At 61.1% G+C, this 17,582-nt stretch overlaps 2 protein-coding genes across 4 annotated transcripts; one reads left to right on the top strand and one right to left on the bottom strand.

The window, feature by feature from the left end:
- Window positions 1–2,131: 2,131 nt before the first annotated feature.
- COX6B2 (cytochrome c oxidase subunit 6B2) lies at window positions 2,132–3,360 on the top strand. 2 transcript variants are annotated; one of them, XM_081216423.1, is made up of 4 exons: window positions 2,135–2,299; window positions 2,418–2,546; window positions 2,964–3,064; window positions 3,177–3,360. In XM_081216423.1, the coding sequence occupies exons 2-4, from the start codon at window positions 2,435–2,437 to the stop codon at window positions 3,225–3,227; spliced, it is 264 nt and encodes an 87-aa protein (XP_081072549.1). In that variant the 5' UTR covers window positions 2,135–2,299; window positions 2,418–2,434; the 3' UTR covers window positions 3,228–3,360. The 2 variants fall into 2 exon arrangements, with proteins under 2 accessions (XP_081072548.1, XP_081072549.1); XM_081216422.1 differs by having other exon boundaries at window positions 2,132–2,299; window positions 2,964–3,360.
- A 4,917-nt stretch (window positions 3,361–8,277) lies between these two features.
- Window positions 8,278–15,827, bottom strand: KMT5C (lysine methyltransferase 5C). 2 transcript variants are annotated; one of them, XM_081216951.1, is made up of 9 exons: window positions 15,677–15,827; window positions 13,821–13,955; window positions 13,486–13,651; window positions 13,010–13,119; window positions 12,014–12,177; window positions 11,828–11,847; window positions 10,022–10,158; window positions 9,754–9,914; window positions 8,278–9,462 (listed from the first exon to the last, which is right to left on the bottom strand). In XM_081216951.1, the coding sequence occupies exons 2-9, from the start codon at window positions 13,928–13,930 to the stop codon at window positions 8,963–8,965; spliced, it is 1,368 nt and encodes a 455-aa protein (XP_081073077.1). In that variant the 5' UTR covers window positions 13,931–13,955; window positions 15,677–15,827; the 3' UTR covers window positions 8,278–8,962. The 2 variants fall into 2 exon arrangements, with proteins under 2 accessions (XP_081073077.1, XP_081073078.1); XM_081216952.1 differs by lacking the exons at window positions 13,486–13,651; window positions 15,677–15,827 and having other exon boundaries at window positions 13,821–13,927.
- Window positions 15,828–17,582: the final 1,755 nt, after the last annotated feature.

The following is a 17,582-nucleotide window of genomic DNA, read 5'->3' as shown; positions in this document are numbered from 1 at the left end:
GACATCTGGGGAAATTCGTTCCCTTCAGAAGGAACAGCCACTGCAAAGTCCCTGAGGCAGGAATGTGCATGATGTGCTGGACCAAGAGGGAGCTCCAGGACAGCCCAGAGTAGGAATTGTGGTCACAGGAGTCACGAGGGTGGCACCATCATGTGGGGCCATCTTAAGTACTTTGGGTTTGATGCTGAGCAAACTGGAGGGTTTTGAGCAGAACGGCTGGAATTGCTGTATGTTAGAAAGGACTCTCTCTGGCTGAAGTGTGAAGGTAGAGGAGGAAGGGTGGACGCTGGGAGAAGAGTGGGGAGGCAGTTGCAATGACCCAGGCACAAGATGATGGTGGCTTGGACAAGAGGGTAAGGGATGGAGGTATTAAGAAGTGGTGGGGTTCCAGAGATACGTTGATGGTTGAGCCAATGGATCAGCTCACGGATTGGGCATGTTGACATGGCATTGAGGGTGACTTCAAGGTTTGGGATCTGAGCCACTGGGAAGATGCAGCAGTCAAGGAGGCTGTGAGTGGAGTAGATGTCAGGGACAAGATCAGGAATTCCATTTTGGACACCTTGATTCTGAGATGTCAGGTGAGGATGCGGGGTACACAGCTGGACACATGAGTCTGGAATGATTTGGGGAATCATCAGCAAATGGATGGTTGCTGCAAGCTATGAGACTGGAGGTCACCAGCGAGTGACTGCAGGTGGAGACAAAGGCCAAGGTGTTTAGGGAAAGGGGAACCATAGTCAGAGAGAGTGAACACGGAACAGCATCCTGAACACCAAGTGAAGAAAATGATGAGCAGCATCGTGAGAGCAGCTGTGTCAAATGCCGCGAGCAGGTGAAGGAAGACAGGACGAGAGGTCCTCTGGATGTAACAGCAAGGAGGTGACCTGGTGGGGACGAAGACCTAAATGGGGCAGGCTTAAGGGAGCACAGGAAGTGGATCACCGTGCTGCAACTCTTGAAAACATGTGGCTGAGTGAAAGGAGCTAGACACAAAAGGCCACATAGTGTACGATTTTCGTTTGCAAGAAATGTCCAGAAGAGGCAAATCCGAAGAGACAGGAAGCAGATTGGTGGCTGCCAGAAGCTGCAAGGGATGGGAGGAATGGGAAGTGACTGCTTAATGGATTTGGGGTTTCCTTTTGGGGTGATGAATATGTCCTGGGAGCTAGGTAGTGGTGGTGCTTGCACAACATTATGAATGTAATTCATGCCACTGAACTGTACACTTTAAAATCGTTACAATGGTAAATTTCATGGGATGTGTATTTTCCCACTACTTGTATACATACATATGTATGTAAAGAGGGGAATCCGAGAGGAGGAGTAGACAAGCTTTTTCCAAGTGATCTGCTGGAAGGGAAGGAGGGACCTGAAGAGGAAGCTGGTATAGGATGTGGGACAAAAGAGGGCTTCTTAAGAGGAAAGAGATATTAGTGCGTTTGGATGTTGGGGCAAAGGATCCAGAGTCAGACTTGATATTAAGGAGGCAGAAGGGAGAGAAACCTAGGAGGGACACTGGCGGAAACGCGGATTCCAGCTCAGGCTTGCCGGGCCCTGGAGCAGGACCGCGCCCCCCGCCCCCCATCAGCATGTATTTATCGAGCAGTTACTACTCTCTCCCTGCCGATCCCCCAAAGCCCTCTCTGGCTTTCTCTCTGCAGCATGCACCGTTCCCAGCGGCCTCAATAGCAGGATGCGGGGGACTCAACCTCAGTCGCCGAAGTGTCCAGAGGAGCCCAGCGGGGCCAGGTAGCCCCTGAGCCCTGCAGATCAGCCTTATACCTGGCGCTGGCGTCCAGGAGCCCAGACCCCACCCTGTCTCTTTCCTCGTCCTCACAGGCCCCTAGGTGTTGTGCACCTCTACTGTAAGAATCAGGGTGCTGAAAAGGCCGGGCGGGGATGCTCCTTCTCCGGGAGAGACCAGAGCTATCTATACCGGGGGGCGGGTCGAGGGAGAACCTGAGTGGTGGCCCAGCTTCGCAGAGATTAAAAGCCTGAGCCTGAGACTCGTCAAGAGCAGCGCCCGGGTGCCTGTGTGTGAGCTCCGTCCCCAAGAGGGGGTGTCGGGCCGGGAGGTGGGAGTCGCGGCGGGGAAGGCGGGTCCACACCGACCCCGCCCCGCGTCCCAACGCAACGGCGCAACGGCGTCCATTGGCTGCGGCTCCGGGGGTCCCAGCCAATCCGGCCGGGAGGGTCGTGTTTTTCCTGGGCTGGGACCCTCGAGACTCAGAAGCCGGGGGTTCCCCGGACGGAGCCACAAGCACAACTGAGCCAGTGACCCGCTGACATCAGCCTGGTGAGGGCAGGACGGGTGGGAACGGGGGCTGGGTTTCGTGGTGGGGGTCAGGAGCTGAGTGCGGGTCGGAGCGAGGGGCGCCCCCTAGGCCCCACGGAACCCCATCCCTTCCCGCAAGGGCCGCCGCCTTCGTGGATGTTGGGTATTGATTGCCCAAAGCCCTGCAAGGGGAGATGGCCAACGCCACCCTTCGACCCGCGCTTCCCCAAGCAGAACCAGGCCCGTAACTGCTACCAGAACTTGCTGGGTAAAACCTCGCGGGCCAAGTTAGGGGGAGCGGGTGAGAGAAGGTGGGAGGCAGGAAGGGGCGCGCCCCACCTGAGGACGAGGAGAGGGTCCCGGACTCGCCGCGGGGGCGGAGACCTTTGGGGTGGGAGGTGGAGCAGACCACGGTCGGAAGGGGCGGGGCCTACCTGGGAGGGGAGGGGGCTTGTATGAAAGGGGAGGGACCTATCAGTGGAAGGTTGGGGCCTATTCTGGAGGCGTGCGATCAAGTCATGGAAGGGAGGGGTGACAGGATAGGAGAGGCCTTGCGGGGAGGAGGCGTGTCTGCGGCTGGGCCTTTCTGGAGGGCGAGGCCTTGGCGTGGAGAGGGCGGGGCGTGCTTGCGACCACGCCCACCTGCCCGCTCCGCCCCCGCCCTCCCAACACACACACTCGGCAGACTACCATCCCTGCGTCAAGAGGATGAACCGCCGCGGGAAAAGCACACAGCCATGCGAGTATTACTTCCGCGTGTTCCACGCGCTATGCCCCATGAGCTGGGTGAGCGGACAGAGGGGCAGCGCACAGACGGGCCGGGAGAGGGAGGATGGGCCGGCTGAGTTGAGCAAGCGCCCGCTCCCCACCTTCCTCCCTCCTACCCCCCCCACCCCAGGTGCAGCGCTGGACCGAGATCAAGGACGGGACTTTCGCTGGCAAAATCTAACGGCCTGAGGGCGGCTTCTCCGAGGGATCAGTATCAGTGTCATCACCCCCGACTCTCTCGTCTGGAGAATGGGCCCCACCACCCCGAACCCCGCCCCATCTCTAAGCCACAAATAAAGCTATGTTATTGCTGATATTTCTTCTTAATGTCTGGTCGGTGAGGTGCGGGGGCGTCGGGAGGTCCTCCCTGTCTGTGCCCTGCAGCCAACACTACTGGTTCTAATCGTGGGAGGGGTGAGGGAGGACTGGGCTCCATCAGGGCTGGTATGGAGGGAGGACAGTCAGGGTAGGAGCAAGCTGAGCCCCCCTCTCCCACCCCCTTCCCACTTTCCCCCCTCCAGCAGGCAGCAGTCTCTTCTCAGCAGGGTCCCCCTTGGCTCTTTGAGTCCCCACACTTGCCCACCAGGATGGTTCCAGGGTCCTCCTGCCTCTCAGTCCCCACACCTACCTGTCACCCACGTCCTCCCTCCACCTCTTCCTTCAGGATCCTCTTCCCCTCCTGGACCACCTCCCCAGCTGGCTCCTGGACTTCCTGCCCCACCCCTTCCATCCCATCTCAAGCTCCAAGGAGTCTTTTACATACCACCCCGCGCTGACCCCATCACTCCCTCCCCTGCTCCCGACCCTTCCCGGCTCGTCACCACTCACTCCCTCCCCTGTCCTCTCTGACTCCACATCCCTCCCAGCACATCCCCAACCCCATCACCGTGCTCTGCACTGGTCCCCTAGGTCTTTGGAGCGCCCTGTCCACAGCCAGGAGTAGCCTTTTCTCCTCTGATCAAACACACGTCACTTCAGACTCTCCTGCCAGCCCGTTCCTGACTGCGAGCTCCTCCAGGACGCTCAGAGCTCCAGGATAAATTCTTCTTCGCTCCCGCCCCACTCGGGCTCTGGGCCTGCCCTCAGCCAAGCTCAGGGACCACAATGCTGAGATTCATCCTGATTCCAGATGCCCCTCAAAATGTCACCTCTCCAGCCACCTCCCTCCCCCCCCCACCCCACCCCGAGCCAGGCTGAGGAGTGACCCTTGACAGAGCTCGGAGCCTGGGGCTTCTAGCCTGCCCTAGATGGGCATGAGTCCTGGGCATGGGGGTGGCAGTGGATTTGACTTTCTGCCTGAAGCTGTCAGCCTCCTGGGGCAGCCTGGACCCCGAGACTCTGCCTGAAGTGATCTCATGAGGTCTCCATTCAACCCCAAGGTTCAAAGGTGGCTATTACTAATCATATGACAACTTACTGGGTGGCCCTGGACAAACCTCCTGACCTGTGTTATCTCAGTTTCCCCAGCTGTCAACAGAGATGGTGCAAAATCCCATTATCAGGAGGGGTGGAATGATGGGAGGGGCTGGGTGAGCTGGGGGGGGGGGAAACTGGCTCCATCCACTCCCCTCACCCCCTCTATGCTGCCCTCATCCCCCTACCCAGGGCACACCCCAGATGTGCCATCTCCCAGGATGGCTCCACCCGAAACCTTGGCCCCGGGCCCCCTCTCTCAGACCACAACCTGAGAGGCAGAGGGGCAAATGAGGGCATGGGGTGTGGACTCAGACAGACAGGATGGAAGCTACAGGAGGGGGTGAGTCGTTCATGTGACCTCCCCCGACCTGCAGACCTCTGGCCTGCACAGAGGTGGCGCTGCTGCAGGGAAGAAGGAAAGCCGTGATGCCACGCAGGCCAGGCAGCTCTGAGTCACCGAATGAATGGGGCTGTTGGCTGTCTGAGCACTTGGTGAGGTCACCCAGGTGGCATCCAAGCACAGGGCCTGACACCTGTGCAGCCACAGCCAGCCTCCTGACCTCACCAGAGTGCCAGTGCTGGCAGTGCGTTCGCGCCCTGTGGGCCAGCAGCCCCTCCCAGTTCCCCCTTCTTTCCCTCTGGGGCCAGGATCCCTGCCACCGTCCCTTGACTGCTCCTGGGACATTCTTAGACTCCTGGCTTCCCTTCTGGCCACCACTGCCCTATGGATGCCTGAACCCAGGGCAGGGCCAGACCCACTTTACCTCCAGCTGGCTGGGCCAACACTCTCAGGCCCCAAACTCTGGCTCTGAACACCTCTTCCTAGGCTCCTGGGCCATCTTCGCCCGCCCACACCCTGAAACCCCCAATATCAAGCTCACTGTCCCGAAACAGCCTCCCGGGACAAAGGAAACTGACTTCCCCATCCCTCCTCACAACCTGCATCCCTGCTCTCCTCCTCCTCTCCCTGCCACCCCCTCCCAGCCCCGGCCCATCAACCGCACACTTACCCTCCCTCTGCAGCTCCGTCCTCCCAGTCTACTGAAGGGGTCAGGTGCTTCCCGGTCCAAAATCACACCACCACTCGGTGCCCTTCACCCTTTTCTCCATGAACCCTCCAGGCACTGCTCGGGCCCTCGTCTCCACCCCCACCCCCCATCCCATGGAAGCCACTGCTGAAACAAGCCCTGGGTCTCCAGTGAGCACGGCCCCAGCCTCCCCTCTGGTGTCTGCCTCTTTTCCGTCCCAAGGATCTCAGAGCCTGGCTGAGCTCTGAGAATGGGTTCGAGTCCTGACCCTGAAGCTTGCCAGCCTTGTGGCCCCAGACAAACTTCCCAAGCCCTCTGCGTTGTGGCCTTCTCACCTAAAATACAGTGATAACAATACCCAGACTTCACAGGGCCATGGGGAGGGTGATGCTGTGTCACAAGCCAGGACAGTGTGCAGTGCAGCTGTCCTCAGGGTGTGTGGGTTCTCTATGTAAATAATTTGAGGCACTTAGAGTCCTCACATCGGCCCGATTCTGGCGCCCAATACCATGTTGGAGGTGGGGGTGACTGATCGTCAGCTGCCCTCCTGGATCAGCAACCCCAGGATGACCAACACCATCAACAGGCCCCTGGAGCTCCTCCAGCCATCTGGTCAGCCCCATGCACAGGGTAAAAGCATCAGAGAGCTCCCCCAAGGGGAGAAATGGGATCCAGGATTGGGATGTCCTGCCTGGCTCCCTGCTGTCCCAGTAACCCAAGGAGGGGGACTTAGAAAGCTCTGGGGAAGGCACTGCAGAGTGCAGGGATTCCTGAGACTCTGGCCTGTAATTATTTCCTGTTTCTTTCGACTCCCTCCTCCTCCTCCCCCAGCCAGATTCCCCGTTTCCTTGCTCTGGCCCCCATGTGTATGACGGGGTTCTCAGCTTGAGCCTTGACCCTTCGACCCTCCCCCTGAGCTTCCCAAGCCCCAGCTCCACCCAAACACCCAGGGCCCGCCAGCTCACTGGACCCAACATACACTCCTCTCACTTCCCTATCGTGGTTGGGGCTCCATCTACCTGGTGGTTGAGGCAGAAACCTGGCAGCAAGGCGGGCTCTGTCCAAGTACCAGCTGTGCAGCCTCAGGCAGACGTGCCTGCCCTCCCGACTGCCTGCAAAGACAGGGGGGTGATCTTGGTAGCACTGCTGTGAAGGTTGATGCCAGGATGCACAAGACCTGTGATCAGTGTCAGCTGCAGCTATTGTCCTGGAGGTCTTCCTTCCCCGTCATCCTGTCACTCTAGCCCAGTGGCTCCCACTGGGGGCTGGCTTTGACCCCTAGGGGTACGTTTGGCAATGATCACAGATATTTCTGTCACCACTGAGGGGATGCTACTGACAACTCGTGGACGGAGGTCTGAGAGGCCACTCCTCGTCCTATGACACAGGATTAGCAGCTCAAGACAGCAGCAGTGTTGAGGGTGAGAGACCCCGATCACTAGTTTCTAATCTTCATGTTTTGGGTTCCAGACACTTGAGAGTTGGATAAAGGCCCTAAACCCCCTGCGCCAAGAACACGCTTGTGAATATGCAGTTAGTACGTTTGAAACTGGATTCCAGGAGGTTCTCAGACCCTCCGATGTCCACCCAGGCTCAGACTCCTTACTCTGCTGACATATTTACCTAGAAGCCAGGAATTTCTGCTTGTCTAGAGGGACAGGCTCTTTAGCGACTGTGTCAACCATCCCTCTTCATTCTCTTCGTTACCACTTGCTGACTGGGAGGCCCTCTCCCTCATTTTTAACCTGAGGGAGAAAACTAAGAGGTTCAGTAGGATTTGCATGGAAAAAAGGCACATTTTCTCATTCTGGAAGGATGAAGCAGGCTATACATAAATAATATGAATTTTAAAGTTAAAAAAAAAAAAAGTTACCTGCTTTGAACTGTCCCCATCCCCAGGTCCACTGTGGAAGTGCCCCTTCCTGGGCCATCTCCGTGGCCCACCCACGTCTTCCTGCAGCCTCTCCATGCGTGTTCACCCCCTCTTCTCAGCACCCCCGTGTCCCTCATGCATATATGGCCTGGCCTCGTCGGCCTCCAGGGTAAACTTTTCCAAGGCCGGCCAACATGGAGGAGATAAACTGGGGCCTGCAGCCCACACACGACCCTCAGACGTTCCTGGCTTGTCCTCATGAAATGGCTGTGAGGCCTCAATGAACAAGAAAAACATATCCACAAGGCGCTTTGCAGTGGGTGCCTGGTACCAGGAAGCACTCACTAATTGTAAGCTGTTAGTATTTCCTTCTATAGAATGGGGGTTGAGGTGAGAATTAAGAGACGATGGGGGGAGTTCCCTGGTGGCCTAGTAGTTAGGATTCTGGGCTTTCAGTGCTGTGGCCCGGGTTGAATCCCTGGTTGGAGAACTGAGAACTGAACTGGATCAGAAGAAACAAGAAGATTCACTGTCCTGGCCTCACAGAGCCAGGCCAACCGAGATGACACACGTGAGGTCTGGGAGGGGCTCTGACTTCAGACAAGGGTGATCTGGCCCCAGGTGACCCGGGACAAGACACTCTAATTGCTGGACCTCACTAACCTCATCTGAAAAATGGGGAGACTCCCCACCTGGGTGAGAAGATGGGACTGAAAGCATTCTTTATGAGCATAGTTTGCGCCTCTGTACTCAGCCATCCTCAGAGCCCACTGCCCTTCCACCCTTCCAAAGCTTTCAGGGCCCGAAGTCTGGGCTGCTTCCTCCCGGTCTGGTGTCCCCAGCAAGGCGGAGGGTCTCACTCTCCCAACAGACATCACTTCAAAATGTAAATCAAGATGAAATGCTTCCCAAGGCACTGCTTATGACAAGGTTTTAATAAAATAAAATAGAAAGTTCAAGTGCTTCCAATCCCCCAACATACCCCCTTCTGGCGTGGGGGAGGGGAGGGAGCCCCCACAGCCCAGTAGCACCAGGGATAGCACCATGAGAAAGATGAGGTCGCACCGGCCTCCCTGAGACCCACAGGGGTGGTGGGGACGTGCCCCTGGCCGCCCCCTCGTCGCCCCCCACCTCAGACACAGAGCCGAGAGCACACTGACGCCCCTCTGTAGGGCAGTGTCTAGGGAGCGCCAGCCCACGTCAGGTCCACCTCCTCCCAAGGCCTGGGCTTCTTTGGAGAAGCCACGGGGCGGCCCCCACCCCTTATGGCTTTGCTCCCTGGGCAGGAGAAGGCGGGTGGGGAGGGAACAGCTCCTTCAGCCCTGAGGCTGGGGCTGGGGTGGGAGGGCGGCAATGGCCAGGGCTCCCTGCTAGGATGGGGGTGGCTCAGGGGTCAGCAGTCACGAAGGGTCAGGGGTCAGATCCCGAGGGGTGTCCAAACCAACCAGCCCCGGGGGTCAGAGCTGTGCTGGGGTTGAAAGTCAACGCCCTCTCAGAGGTCCAAGAGCTCCTTCTGGAGGTCGGTTACTGAGAACTCAGGGCGGAGGGGACCAGGAGGGACGCCCTCCTCTCCCAGCCTGGGCCTCCCTGTCCAGCCCGTCACGGCCCATCACCGTTGACATCCAGGTCAATGGAGCCATGGCTGACCACCAGCCGCAGGCGCTTGGGTGGGGAGAAGGGGGAAAAGGCAAGGGCCTGCTTGGGGATGGGGATGGGGCCTGGGGTCCCGGTGGGGACGGGGGTGGCAGTGGCAGGCGGGGCCGGGGCCACACGGCTCAGATCCACACGTACCACGTAAGGCAGCCCGTAGCGCCGGGCCCAGTGCCAGTCCTGCTGGGGGGCCCAGCGGGCACGGGCGGCCGGCCCCAGGGCCACCAGGGCCTCTGCCCGCAGGCAGCAGTGGGGGCCACAGCCTCCCCATCGGTGCAGGGAGACGCGGGCAGCATGGAGAACGGGGGGCGCCGGGGCCTGCCGGGGCTGGGGGCGTCGGCGCCTCCGGGGACGCACCCGGAGCTGGGGCTGAGGCAGCCACTGGAGCCAGAGGGGCGAGGCATTGGGGCGGGCGCCGCAGGGCGGGGGGCGCAGGGGCTGGCAGGCAGCTGTGGAGGCCCAAGGGAGGGGGAGTGGGGAGAGAAAAGGGCAGCTGTGTGAGCAGAGCCTCTTCAGAGGGGACCAGCTCCTGCTCAGGCCAGCCGCCCCCCCCACCCTGCCCAGTGCTCTTCAGAGGGGGACAGATGAAGAGAGAGATGCTCAGGAGTGAGGCCCTATCTGGGGGGCCCAGTGGGGGTACCAGGAAGGACAAGACGAGAGGAGGGCAGAGAAGGGGCTGGGGCTGGGGGAGCAGCTGATGAAGACAGGCCAACGGGACAGGGTCCCCGCCCCACGCTCACCGCAGAACGGGTCCCGGCGCAGCGGGGCTGGGTGGGCACAGGCCCGGGGGCCATCCAGGCCCTGCTGCAGCCGCCGCTTCGTCTCCCGGAGCTCATACTTGTCCACGGGCCGGGGCGGCAGGGGCTCCTTGGGCTGCAGTCGGAAAGCTCCTTCGCCTCTCCTGAGGATGGGAGGAAAATGAGGAGGGAGGGAGGGGTGGGCCCTGAGGATGCAATTCTGGTTCCCAGGATCCCAGGGACCGTGTCCCTTCCTGTAGGCCATCCCCACCTCTCGCAGGTGTAGCATTCACAATGCTCATTCTTTTCACCGAAGAAGCCTTCGCCGTAGAAGCAGGTCACCTCGTCCCCTGGCTCGATGTCCCGGAGCACCTTCACGCAGGCTGCGTTCCCATCTGCAGGTACGAACTAGGGGCCAGGAGGCTCAGCGCCCTGTCTTGGGGGTGGCCTGGCTCCACCCCGCCTGGCCTGGCACCCTGGCCTCAAGGGTCCCCCTGGGATGGGCAGCGGCCGAGAGCCCGGGGAAGAGCCCTGCCCAGGGCCTGTCCTCAGCATGCACTCCCTGACCCTCCCCCGTTTTGCTGGCTCCCACCCTCCCTGTAGGACGTGACCTAACCAGCCCCTGGCAGCGCGCACAAGAACCACTCCCTCCAGCACTCCTTCTCGGGCTCCTCTGACACACCCTGCCAGCCTGCACCTCAGTGGCCGAGATGTGCGCCTCTGCCTGGCTCTGCAGCCTGCCCTTCCCGAGGCCTGTGTCCACCCCGCAGCCCCAGTCCAGGATCGCCACCCCTCTCACCTGCCTGCTCCTGACTCCAAGTTCCCCATTTGGGAGAGGCAGCACTCCCATCCATCTGTCCATCTGCCCGCCCACCCATCTGTCCATCCTAGCCTGACACACACCTGGGAGTGCCCCTGGCTGCCCGCCCTCCCGCCTGACGCCAGGACAACTGGCCGGCACCTCCCAAGCGGGCAGTGTCGGGCGTCCTCTTTCCCTCCCTCCCGGAGACCCCGGCTGCCCCTCATCACCTCCTGCGCAGCTCTGCCCCAGGCTACCTGCCAGCCTCAGCCCATGCACTGCCTCCAGCCCCGCCCCCGAAGCTCCCAGAGCAGCAGCACCAGGGCCTCTGAGAACCAAGCCCCCTTCACTCACCCCTCTGAGATGGCGCCTCCCCTCTTAGCTGCCCTAAAGCGGCCCCGTTTGCCCTCAACACCTAGGAAAATCCTACTCCTCCTTCAACGCCTGGCTCCGGCGTCAGTTCCATGCAGCCTGCGGTTCCACACCACGTGGTGGCTGACCGCCGCCTCACCGAGCCTTGCTTGACTCTCCATCCTACCCAGCGTCTGTGCCCCGAAACCCACGGAACGGTGTGCAGTCACAGGACGCTGACACACACCCAGCCTTCACAACTGTCCCAGGAGGCAAGTTCTCCCCGTTTCCCCTCCGAGAAGAGAAACCAGGACCGGAGCGGCAGGGCCAGGACTCAAACCCTCCTCACACCCCTGGGGTCCCAAGGGCGGCCAGGTGAGCCCCACACTTGGCAGGATGCACACCCAAGGCCTTACAGGGGTCATCTCCCAGCAACTCCTCTCTCACGTGCTCCGTGCTCCACACGCAGCACAGGGTGGGGGGTGGCCTCCCAGAACCTCCTATCAGGAAGAGCCCTTGCCCTCCAGGGCAGGGCCTGCTCCGACCCCACCCCAGGAGGCCCTCCCCCGCCTCCTGCTGTCAAAGCTGCCGTGGGTGTCTCCCTGGGTCGCCCGGGGCCCACGGCACAGGCAGGGGCACTTTGTGTCTCCCCATCGCCACACTCCCCCCAGACTGGCCCAGCCCCCAGCCCAGGTTCAGAGAAGGGAGAATGCGGCCAGCAGGTGGCAGCCTGGGTTCCAGCGTGACTTTAACCAGAGCCCCTTCCTCCCTCCTCTGACAATCGCAGGCACAAGCGCCAGGGCTGCCCAGCCAGGGGTGGGAAACTGCTTTGTCAGATGGGGAGACCCGGGACAGTTTCTGGCTGTTCGCCGACCAGAAAGCCCCTCCCTCGTGCCCATTCCTGGGAAGGGGGGTCCCCAGTCTCACCTTGCAGTTGGGTTTGCAGTCTGGAGCCAGTTGGGGGGTCGCGGGGAGAGAAGAGAACTGGGTCAGCGAGCCAGAGAGCCCGGGCTCAACCCCTCCCCCGCTGGCTCCTCGCACCGCCCCCCGCCCGGCCCCCGGCCCCGCCCCCACTCCCCCCTCCGGCCTCCCCAGCCCCCTCCCCGTGCCCACCGTGGTTGATGAAGGCGGCCGGGCCGAGCCACAGCTGAGCGCTGCGCTTGCGGGTGGAGTACATGATACTGAAGTCGTTCTCCCCGGCCCTCAGCAGCCCCTCGTCGGCTTCCCGCAGCTCTGCGATGCAGCCCACCAGCAGCTCCAACTTCTCGTTCTTTTTCCTGCCCAGAAGCCAGGTGGTGGGTCTGTGAGCACCTCCCTGACCACCAGTGCTGGGGACAGGGGCCCCTCATCCCAGGCCTCCGGCGGGAAGAATCGATGGGACGCACCAGCTACCGCGTTCCAGCTCCCAAATCTCTCTGAAATTCACCCACCGTTGCCTCTAGACCTGCGGCAGGCGCGGCACCCTCCACCTCCTGAAAGCCTGACCCGCATCCTCTCCCACTCTCGGTTCCTCCAGCCTCCAGTGCCCACTGCCTCGGCCTCTCACAGTCCAGTCCTGCCCGGAAGTCCCCACAGGCGCCCCCGCACTCTTCACTAGACCCTTTGGCTCATCCTTCGGGCCTCAGCCTAGGCCTGGCTCCCAGGAACACTCAAAATTCCCGGGCAGGCTCAGGACTCACTGAGCAGCTGTGGTCAGCCCTGTGCGCTCACTCAGTTACCACCTGCCTTCCCGCTAGAATGTGAGCAGTGGGCAGGGTCGTCTTGTTCACCGTCCTGCCCCATACCCAGCAGCGATTGCTACGCAGCAGGGGCTCCAGTGGGGATGAAAAAAAAGACAGCACAGTCCTGGGCGCAAGATCAATCCTTTCTTGGCAGCCCCAGAAAGCCTGGGTCTTGAGGGGATCTCATATCCCAGCAGGGCCGTGCTGGGTCAGGAGGGTCTTGGGGGACCAGACCCGGCCTCCTTTCTCTCAACACAGACATCTTCGTGGCCCTGTCCCGAGTGTCCAGGCTCCTCCAGAAGGGAGGGGGTTTCCTCTCCCAGCAGCCCCAGGGAGGGATGCCTCCTGTCAGGCCTGGGGCCCTGGGAGGCATGTTCTGCCCTCTTACCAAGCACGGGTAGACACAATCTTGGCTCCATTGGTCTCCATGGAATAACGGGTACAGGGCAAGATGGTGAAGCCGCTTTCAGGCAGGAAGGCGCGGAGGTAGCGATAGATCTGGGGGAGGTGAGGGGGTGGGCAGGGTGAGGAGGTGGGGCAGGGTCGTCCTCGGCCCCCTCCTGGGTTCTAGGCCTGCTCTGCCACTGACTCGCTGTGTGGTCTCAGGGAACTCACTGCCCCTCTCGGGGCCTCAGTTTCCTCATCTGTCAAATGAAGAAGTTAGACTCCATCTCCGAGGGCCCCCCAGCTCTCCTTTCCTAGGATTCTCTGAGCCTTGCCTCAGACGGTCCCAATGGCTAGGAAGTCAGGGAGTCCCGGGGAGCTGCGCTGAGGGTCTGCCCGACAGGGCGGAGGACCCAGGACAGGCAGAGGAGACGGGGAGAACACGAGGGCCGAGGGGAGGGAAGGGAAGGGCTCCCTCACGTGGGTCTTGAGGGCAGCCTCCTGCCGCGGGCCCCGGCTCTGGAAGTAGTGGGCCATCCAGCCTCCCAGCGTCAGGGCCCGGAACGCAGCCTCCAGGTCCCGCTGCCTCAGGAAGGCCTCCAGCGCTGAGCGCAGGTGGTGCTGTCGCCGCAGCGGGGGCACGGGGCTGGGGGAGAGGGCACGCCTGGGTCCCAGGGCCTTGGCCTATTCCCTCTGGGCCTTCCCAGGCCCCACCCCCACCCCCACTCGGAGCTGAGAGGAGGATGGGGCTGAGGGGTGGCAGTGGAAGGGAAGGGGTCCCGAGCCCTCGGTCGCCCTCCCCCAGGTCGCCTCACCTGACGTTCATCTTATGGGTGCGGAAGCCGAGGTAGGGGTCCAGGACGAGGCTGGTGGCGAGGTCGTCATTTTCACACAGTTCCCTGGCTGTCACTCTGTCGGGGCCCATGGTGCCCCAGGCACCATGCTGCCTCCTGCGGAGAGTGGAGAGCTCAGGGCAGGGGCAGGGGCGGCGCCCCGGACGTGAGCCTGCTCTGTGTCACGTATAGGTTGTGTGAGACGTAGGCAAGCCCTTCAGTCTCCTCATCTATAAAGCAGGGAGAAAAGCAACACTGACTTCACAGGGCTCTCGGTGAAGATGAAATGCAACAAGTGCTTCTGACAATGGGGAGATCCCCAAAGAAATGCCAGCCACCGTCGTTAGTAGCTGCATCTCCTCCAACCACCTATGACAGCCCCGCCACGTGCACACACACTCGCAGACCCCGTGCGCACACGCAGATTCCCCAGGACCCCATACACACACACACACACACACACACGCAAACGTGCCAACTGGCCCTCGGAAGGCTGATTAATTGGCAGTCTGGGATCACCCTAAAGGCTTAGTCCTGCAGGAGGTGGAAGTCAGGGGGGACCCAGCAGCCCCACCTCTGGCCCTCACCAAGGAAAACGCCACGGCTTCCTGCCCAACCAGAACTGCTTGTTCCTCTGCCCACCCCCACTCTCTCCTGGCCTTGGCCTCCACCCCCATCCCCAGCAGCCCTTGGGAGTCCTCAGAAGGCTCTGGGTGAAACCCCAGGCAGCCCGAGTCAGGGGCGGGTGAGGGGAGGGAGAGCACAGGAAGGATCCCAGCACCTGCTCTCTCTCCAAGGATTCCGGGGGAGGGAGGGGCGCAGAGGACAAAGCGGGGGGAGGGGGGAGAGAAAAGGAACGGTGTGGAGAGGCCGAAGAGGCCCGTGAAAAAGAGGAGAAAGACGGGGATTCGCAAAACGAAACAAAACAAGCCTCCTGACCCCGACTGCAGAGGGCCTGGTGGGCACCGACACCGCGGGGCTTCAGGGAGAGCAGATGGGGGACAGCGAGGAAAGGGGAGCTGGAGAGAGATCGGGAGCTAGAGCAGCTGGGAAAGGGGGTCGAGAAGGCACGCAGGCTGGGGATAAAGAGGGGGCGCTGCGGGAAGGCGCTGGGACAGAACGGAAGCTGCAGAGCGGCAAGTGGGTAATACGGACACCACAGGGAGGGAGCTGGGGCGGGAGAAGGGGCGGGGGTGCCTGCGGGGGACACCGAGGGCTGCGGGAAGGCTTGGGGATCCAGGGAGGACCCCAGGAAAGCTAGCAGGGAGACCAGGGGCCCAACGAGAGTAGAGAAGGGCCTGGAGGTCCAGGGAGGGTCCTGAGATGGTATAGGGGGGCCTAGGGGTTCCAGAACGGGGCTTGGAGAAGCAAACAGGGACAGGGGAAAGTCCTAGGGATCCAGGGAGGAGCGTAGAAGAGCCGCGAGAAGAGAGCCTGGGCTCCAGGGGAGGACCTGGGTAGGCAGTGAGAATCCAGGGGAAAGGCCTGAGGTCCAGAGGGAAATTGGGGGAAGCAGACAGGAGCCTGGGGAGGCAGGGAGAGTGCAGGAGAAGGGCCTGAGGTCCAGGGAGGGCAGTGTAGAGTCAGAGGGCGAGCTGAGGGTCCAGGGAAGGGCCTGGAGCGCGAGAGCGGGGCCTGGGTAAGGAAGCACAGGAAAGGGGCTGGGCGCCGAGAGCAGCCTGAGGCTCGCCGAAGGGCCAGGAGACGTGGGCGCCTGGACACGAGGAGGGGCCGGGCGGGGCGGGGGACAGTCGGGGATGGGGACGACCGGGAGCCAAGGCGGCGCGGGGCGGGGACCGAGAGGGGGCTCAGAAGTCGGGCCCCGCGCCGCCCCTCACCCGCTTCTCCTCCTCCTCCTCCTCAGGCGCCCGCGCTGCGGCTGCCACCACCTCCCACAGCCTTCTCCAGGTCTCCTCAGACGCGGTCGCCGCGCCTCCCGTCTGCCCAGCCGGGCCCGCCTCTCAACGGCCGTCACGGCCTTCCATTAGCCAAGGTCGCCGCCACTCTTCAGTCGCTCGGAAGCTTGCGCCGCTCCCATTGGCCGAGCTCCGCTCTGCCCCTCCCTGCCCGCCCCACGGTCAGCGCCCCTAAAAAACTCCGCGTCGCCCTCGCTGCAGTCGAGAGCCGCCAACTTCCCTCAGTGGCTGCCGCCGCTGTCCTTCCGGCGCTGCCATGGAGACGTATCCCCACCCACGGCCCAAAGTCGACGCTCTCATTGGCCGAAAGCGCCGTCGCTCCGGGCGAAACGCGGGTTTGGATCGGGTTATTTGGGTCCAAGTGGAAAGAGGGCGGGTACCGCCTGCTCCAGAGCCCGCATGTGATTGGTTGGCCTTGGAGCGACTCATGCTTCCATTGGCTAAGGTGTCCGCCTGTCACCATAGAGTCGCGACCTCCCTGTTCTTTTTCTGTGGCGAAACCTTCGACCACCAGAGGGAGAAAGCCGGGGAGGACGGGAGGGGGGGTGAATGCGCGCGCACCTCCTTCCCCCCGGCCGTCTGGGCCAGCGGTTGCCAAGGCGACAAAACTTTATTGACAGCCATGCCCGGTACAAAGGGCTTTTCGCTCTCTTCCTCACTCCTAGACCACCTTCTCTTCCCCTAAATAACCTGTTTAATTTTGAGTACCCACAATAACACTCTGTGGGTGAAAGGGTCAGAAAGAAGGAGATTGGTAGGCGAGGGCTTTGAAGAAAGCCCTGACTCATGGGGAGCTCCCATGGGGCACCCCCCCCACGCCCACAGTTGAGATCACCCCTCTGCTCCAGTCCTGGAGGCAAACATAATTAGCAATTCATCATAATTATGCCCAGAATAATAAGCCCTACACTTGGAGCAGGCGGTCTTTGTTTTGTTAACGGCTGTATATCCTGTGCTCTTGGAACAATGCGTGGCATGGAATAGGTGCTTCATTAATTTGTGCTGACTGAATGAATGTATGAAGCTGGTTTCTGCAATCCGTCACTCTGTGACTTTGGAGAAGTGGCTTGCCCTCTCTGGGCCTCAGGCTCGCATCTATAAAACAAGGACCACACTGGTCCCTCTTTGAGGGGTCCTCCTTAACACCCTCCTAGGTGTCCTTCACTCGTGCTTCCAGGCTCCCACCCTCTGTTCTTACGGTTCCTTCCCCAGCTGGGACTATCCTCAGCTCGGAGACGCCCCCAACCCAGGTACCCCCACCCCCATAAGGATGGCTACAGCTCCGGAGAAGAGATGCAGCCTCACCCGGAGAAGGGGAGCCAGCAAGCAGAGAGGACCCTATAAAAAGCTCAGCTCAACTGAAACAACACTGTAAATCAACTAAACTCCAATAAAAATTAGTTAAAAAAAGCAACAACAACAAAAAACCTCAGCTATTCGGGAAAGTCCTATCAGCAGGTCTGAATCTTAAAAGTGCAGCCCTGGGCTTCCCTGGTTGCGCAGTGGTTGAGGGTCCCCCTGCCGATGCAGGGGACACAGGTTCGTGCCCCGGTCTGGGAAGATCCCACATGCCGCGGAGCGGCTGGGCCTATGAGCCATGGCCGCTGAGCCTGCGCGTCCGTTGCCTGTGCTCCGCAACGGGAGAGGCCACAACAGTGAGAGGCCCGCGTACCGGAAAAAAAAAAAGTGCAGCCCTTCCACCAGCGGGTGTACACCCTAGAGAAACTCTCAAAAAATGTGAACAAAAAAATAAGCACAAGAATGCTTGAGACAATGGTGTTCGTAAGGGTGAAAAACTGGAAGCGGCTTAAATGTCCATCACATGAGG

This window comes from Mesoplodon bidens (genome assembly GCF_964165515.1).
Source record: "Mesoplodon bidens genome assembly, chromosome: 18".
Classification (NCBI taxonomy): domain Eukaryota; kingdom Metazoa; phylum Chordata; class Mammalia; order Artiodactyla; family Ziphiidae; genus Mesoplodon; species Mesoplodon bidens.
Note: the sequence above shows the minus strand (reverse complement) of the source record. Positions and strands in the feature narration are given on the sequence as shown.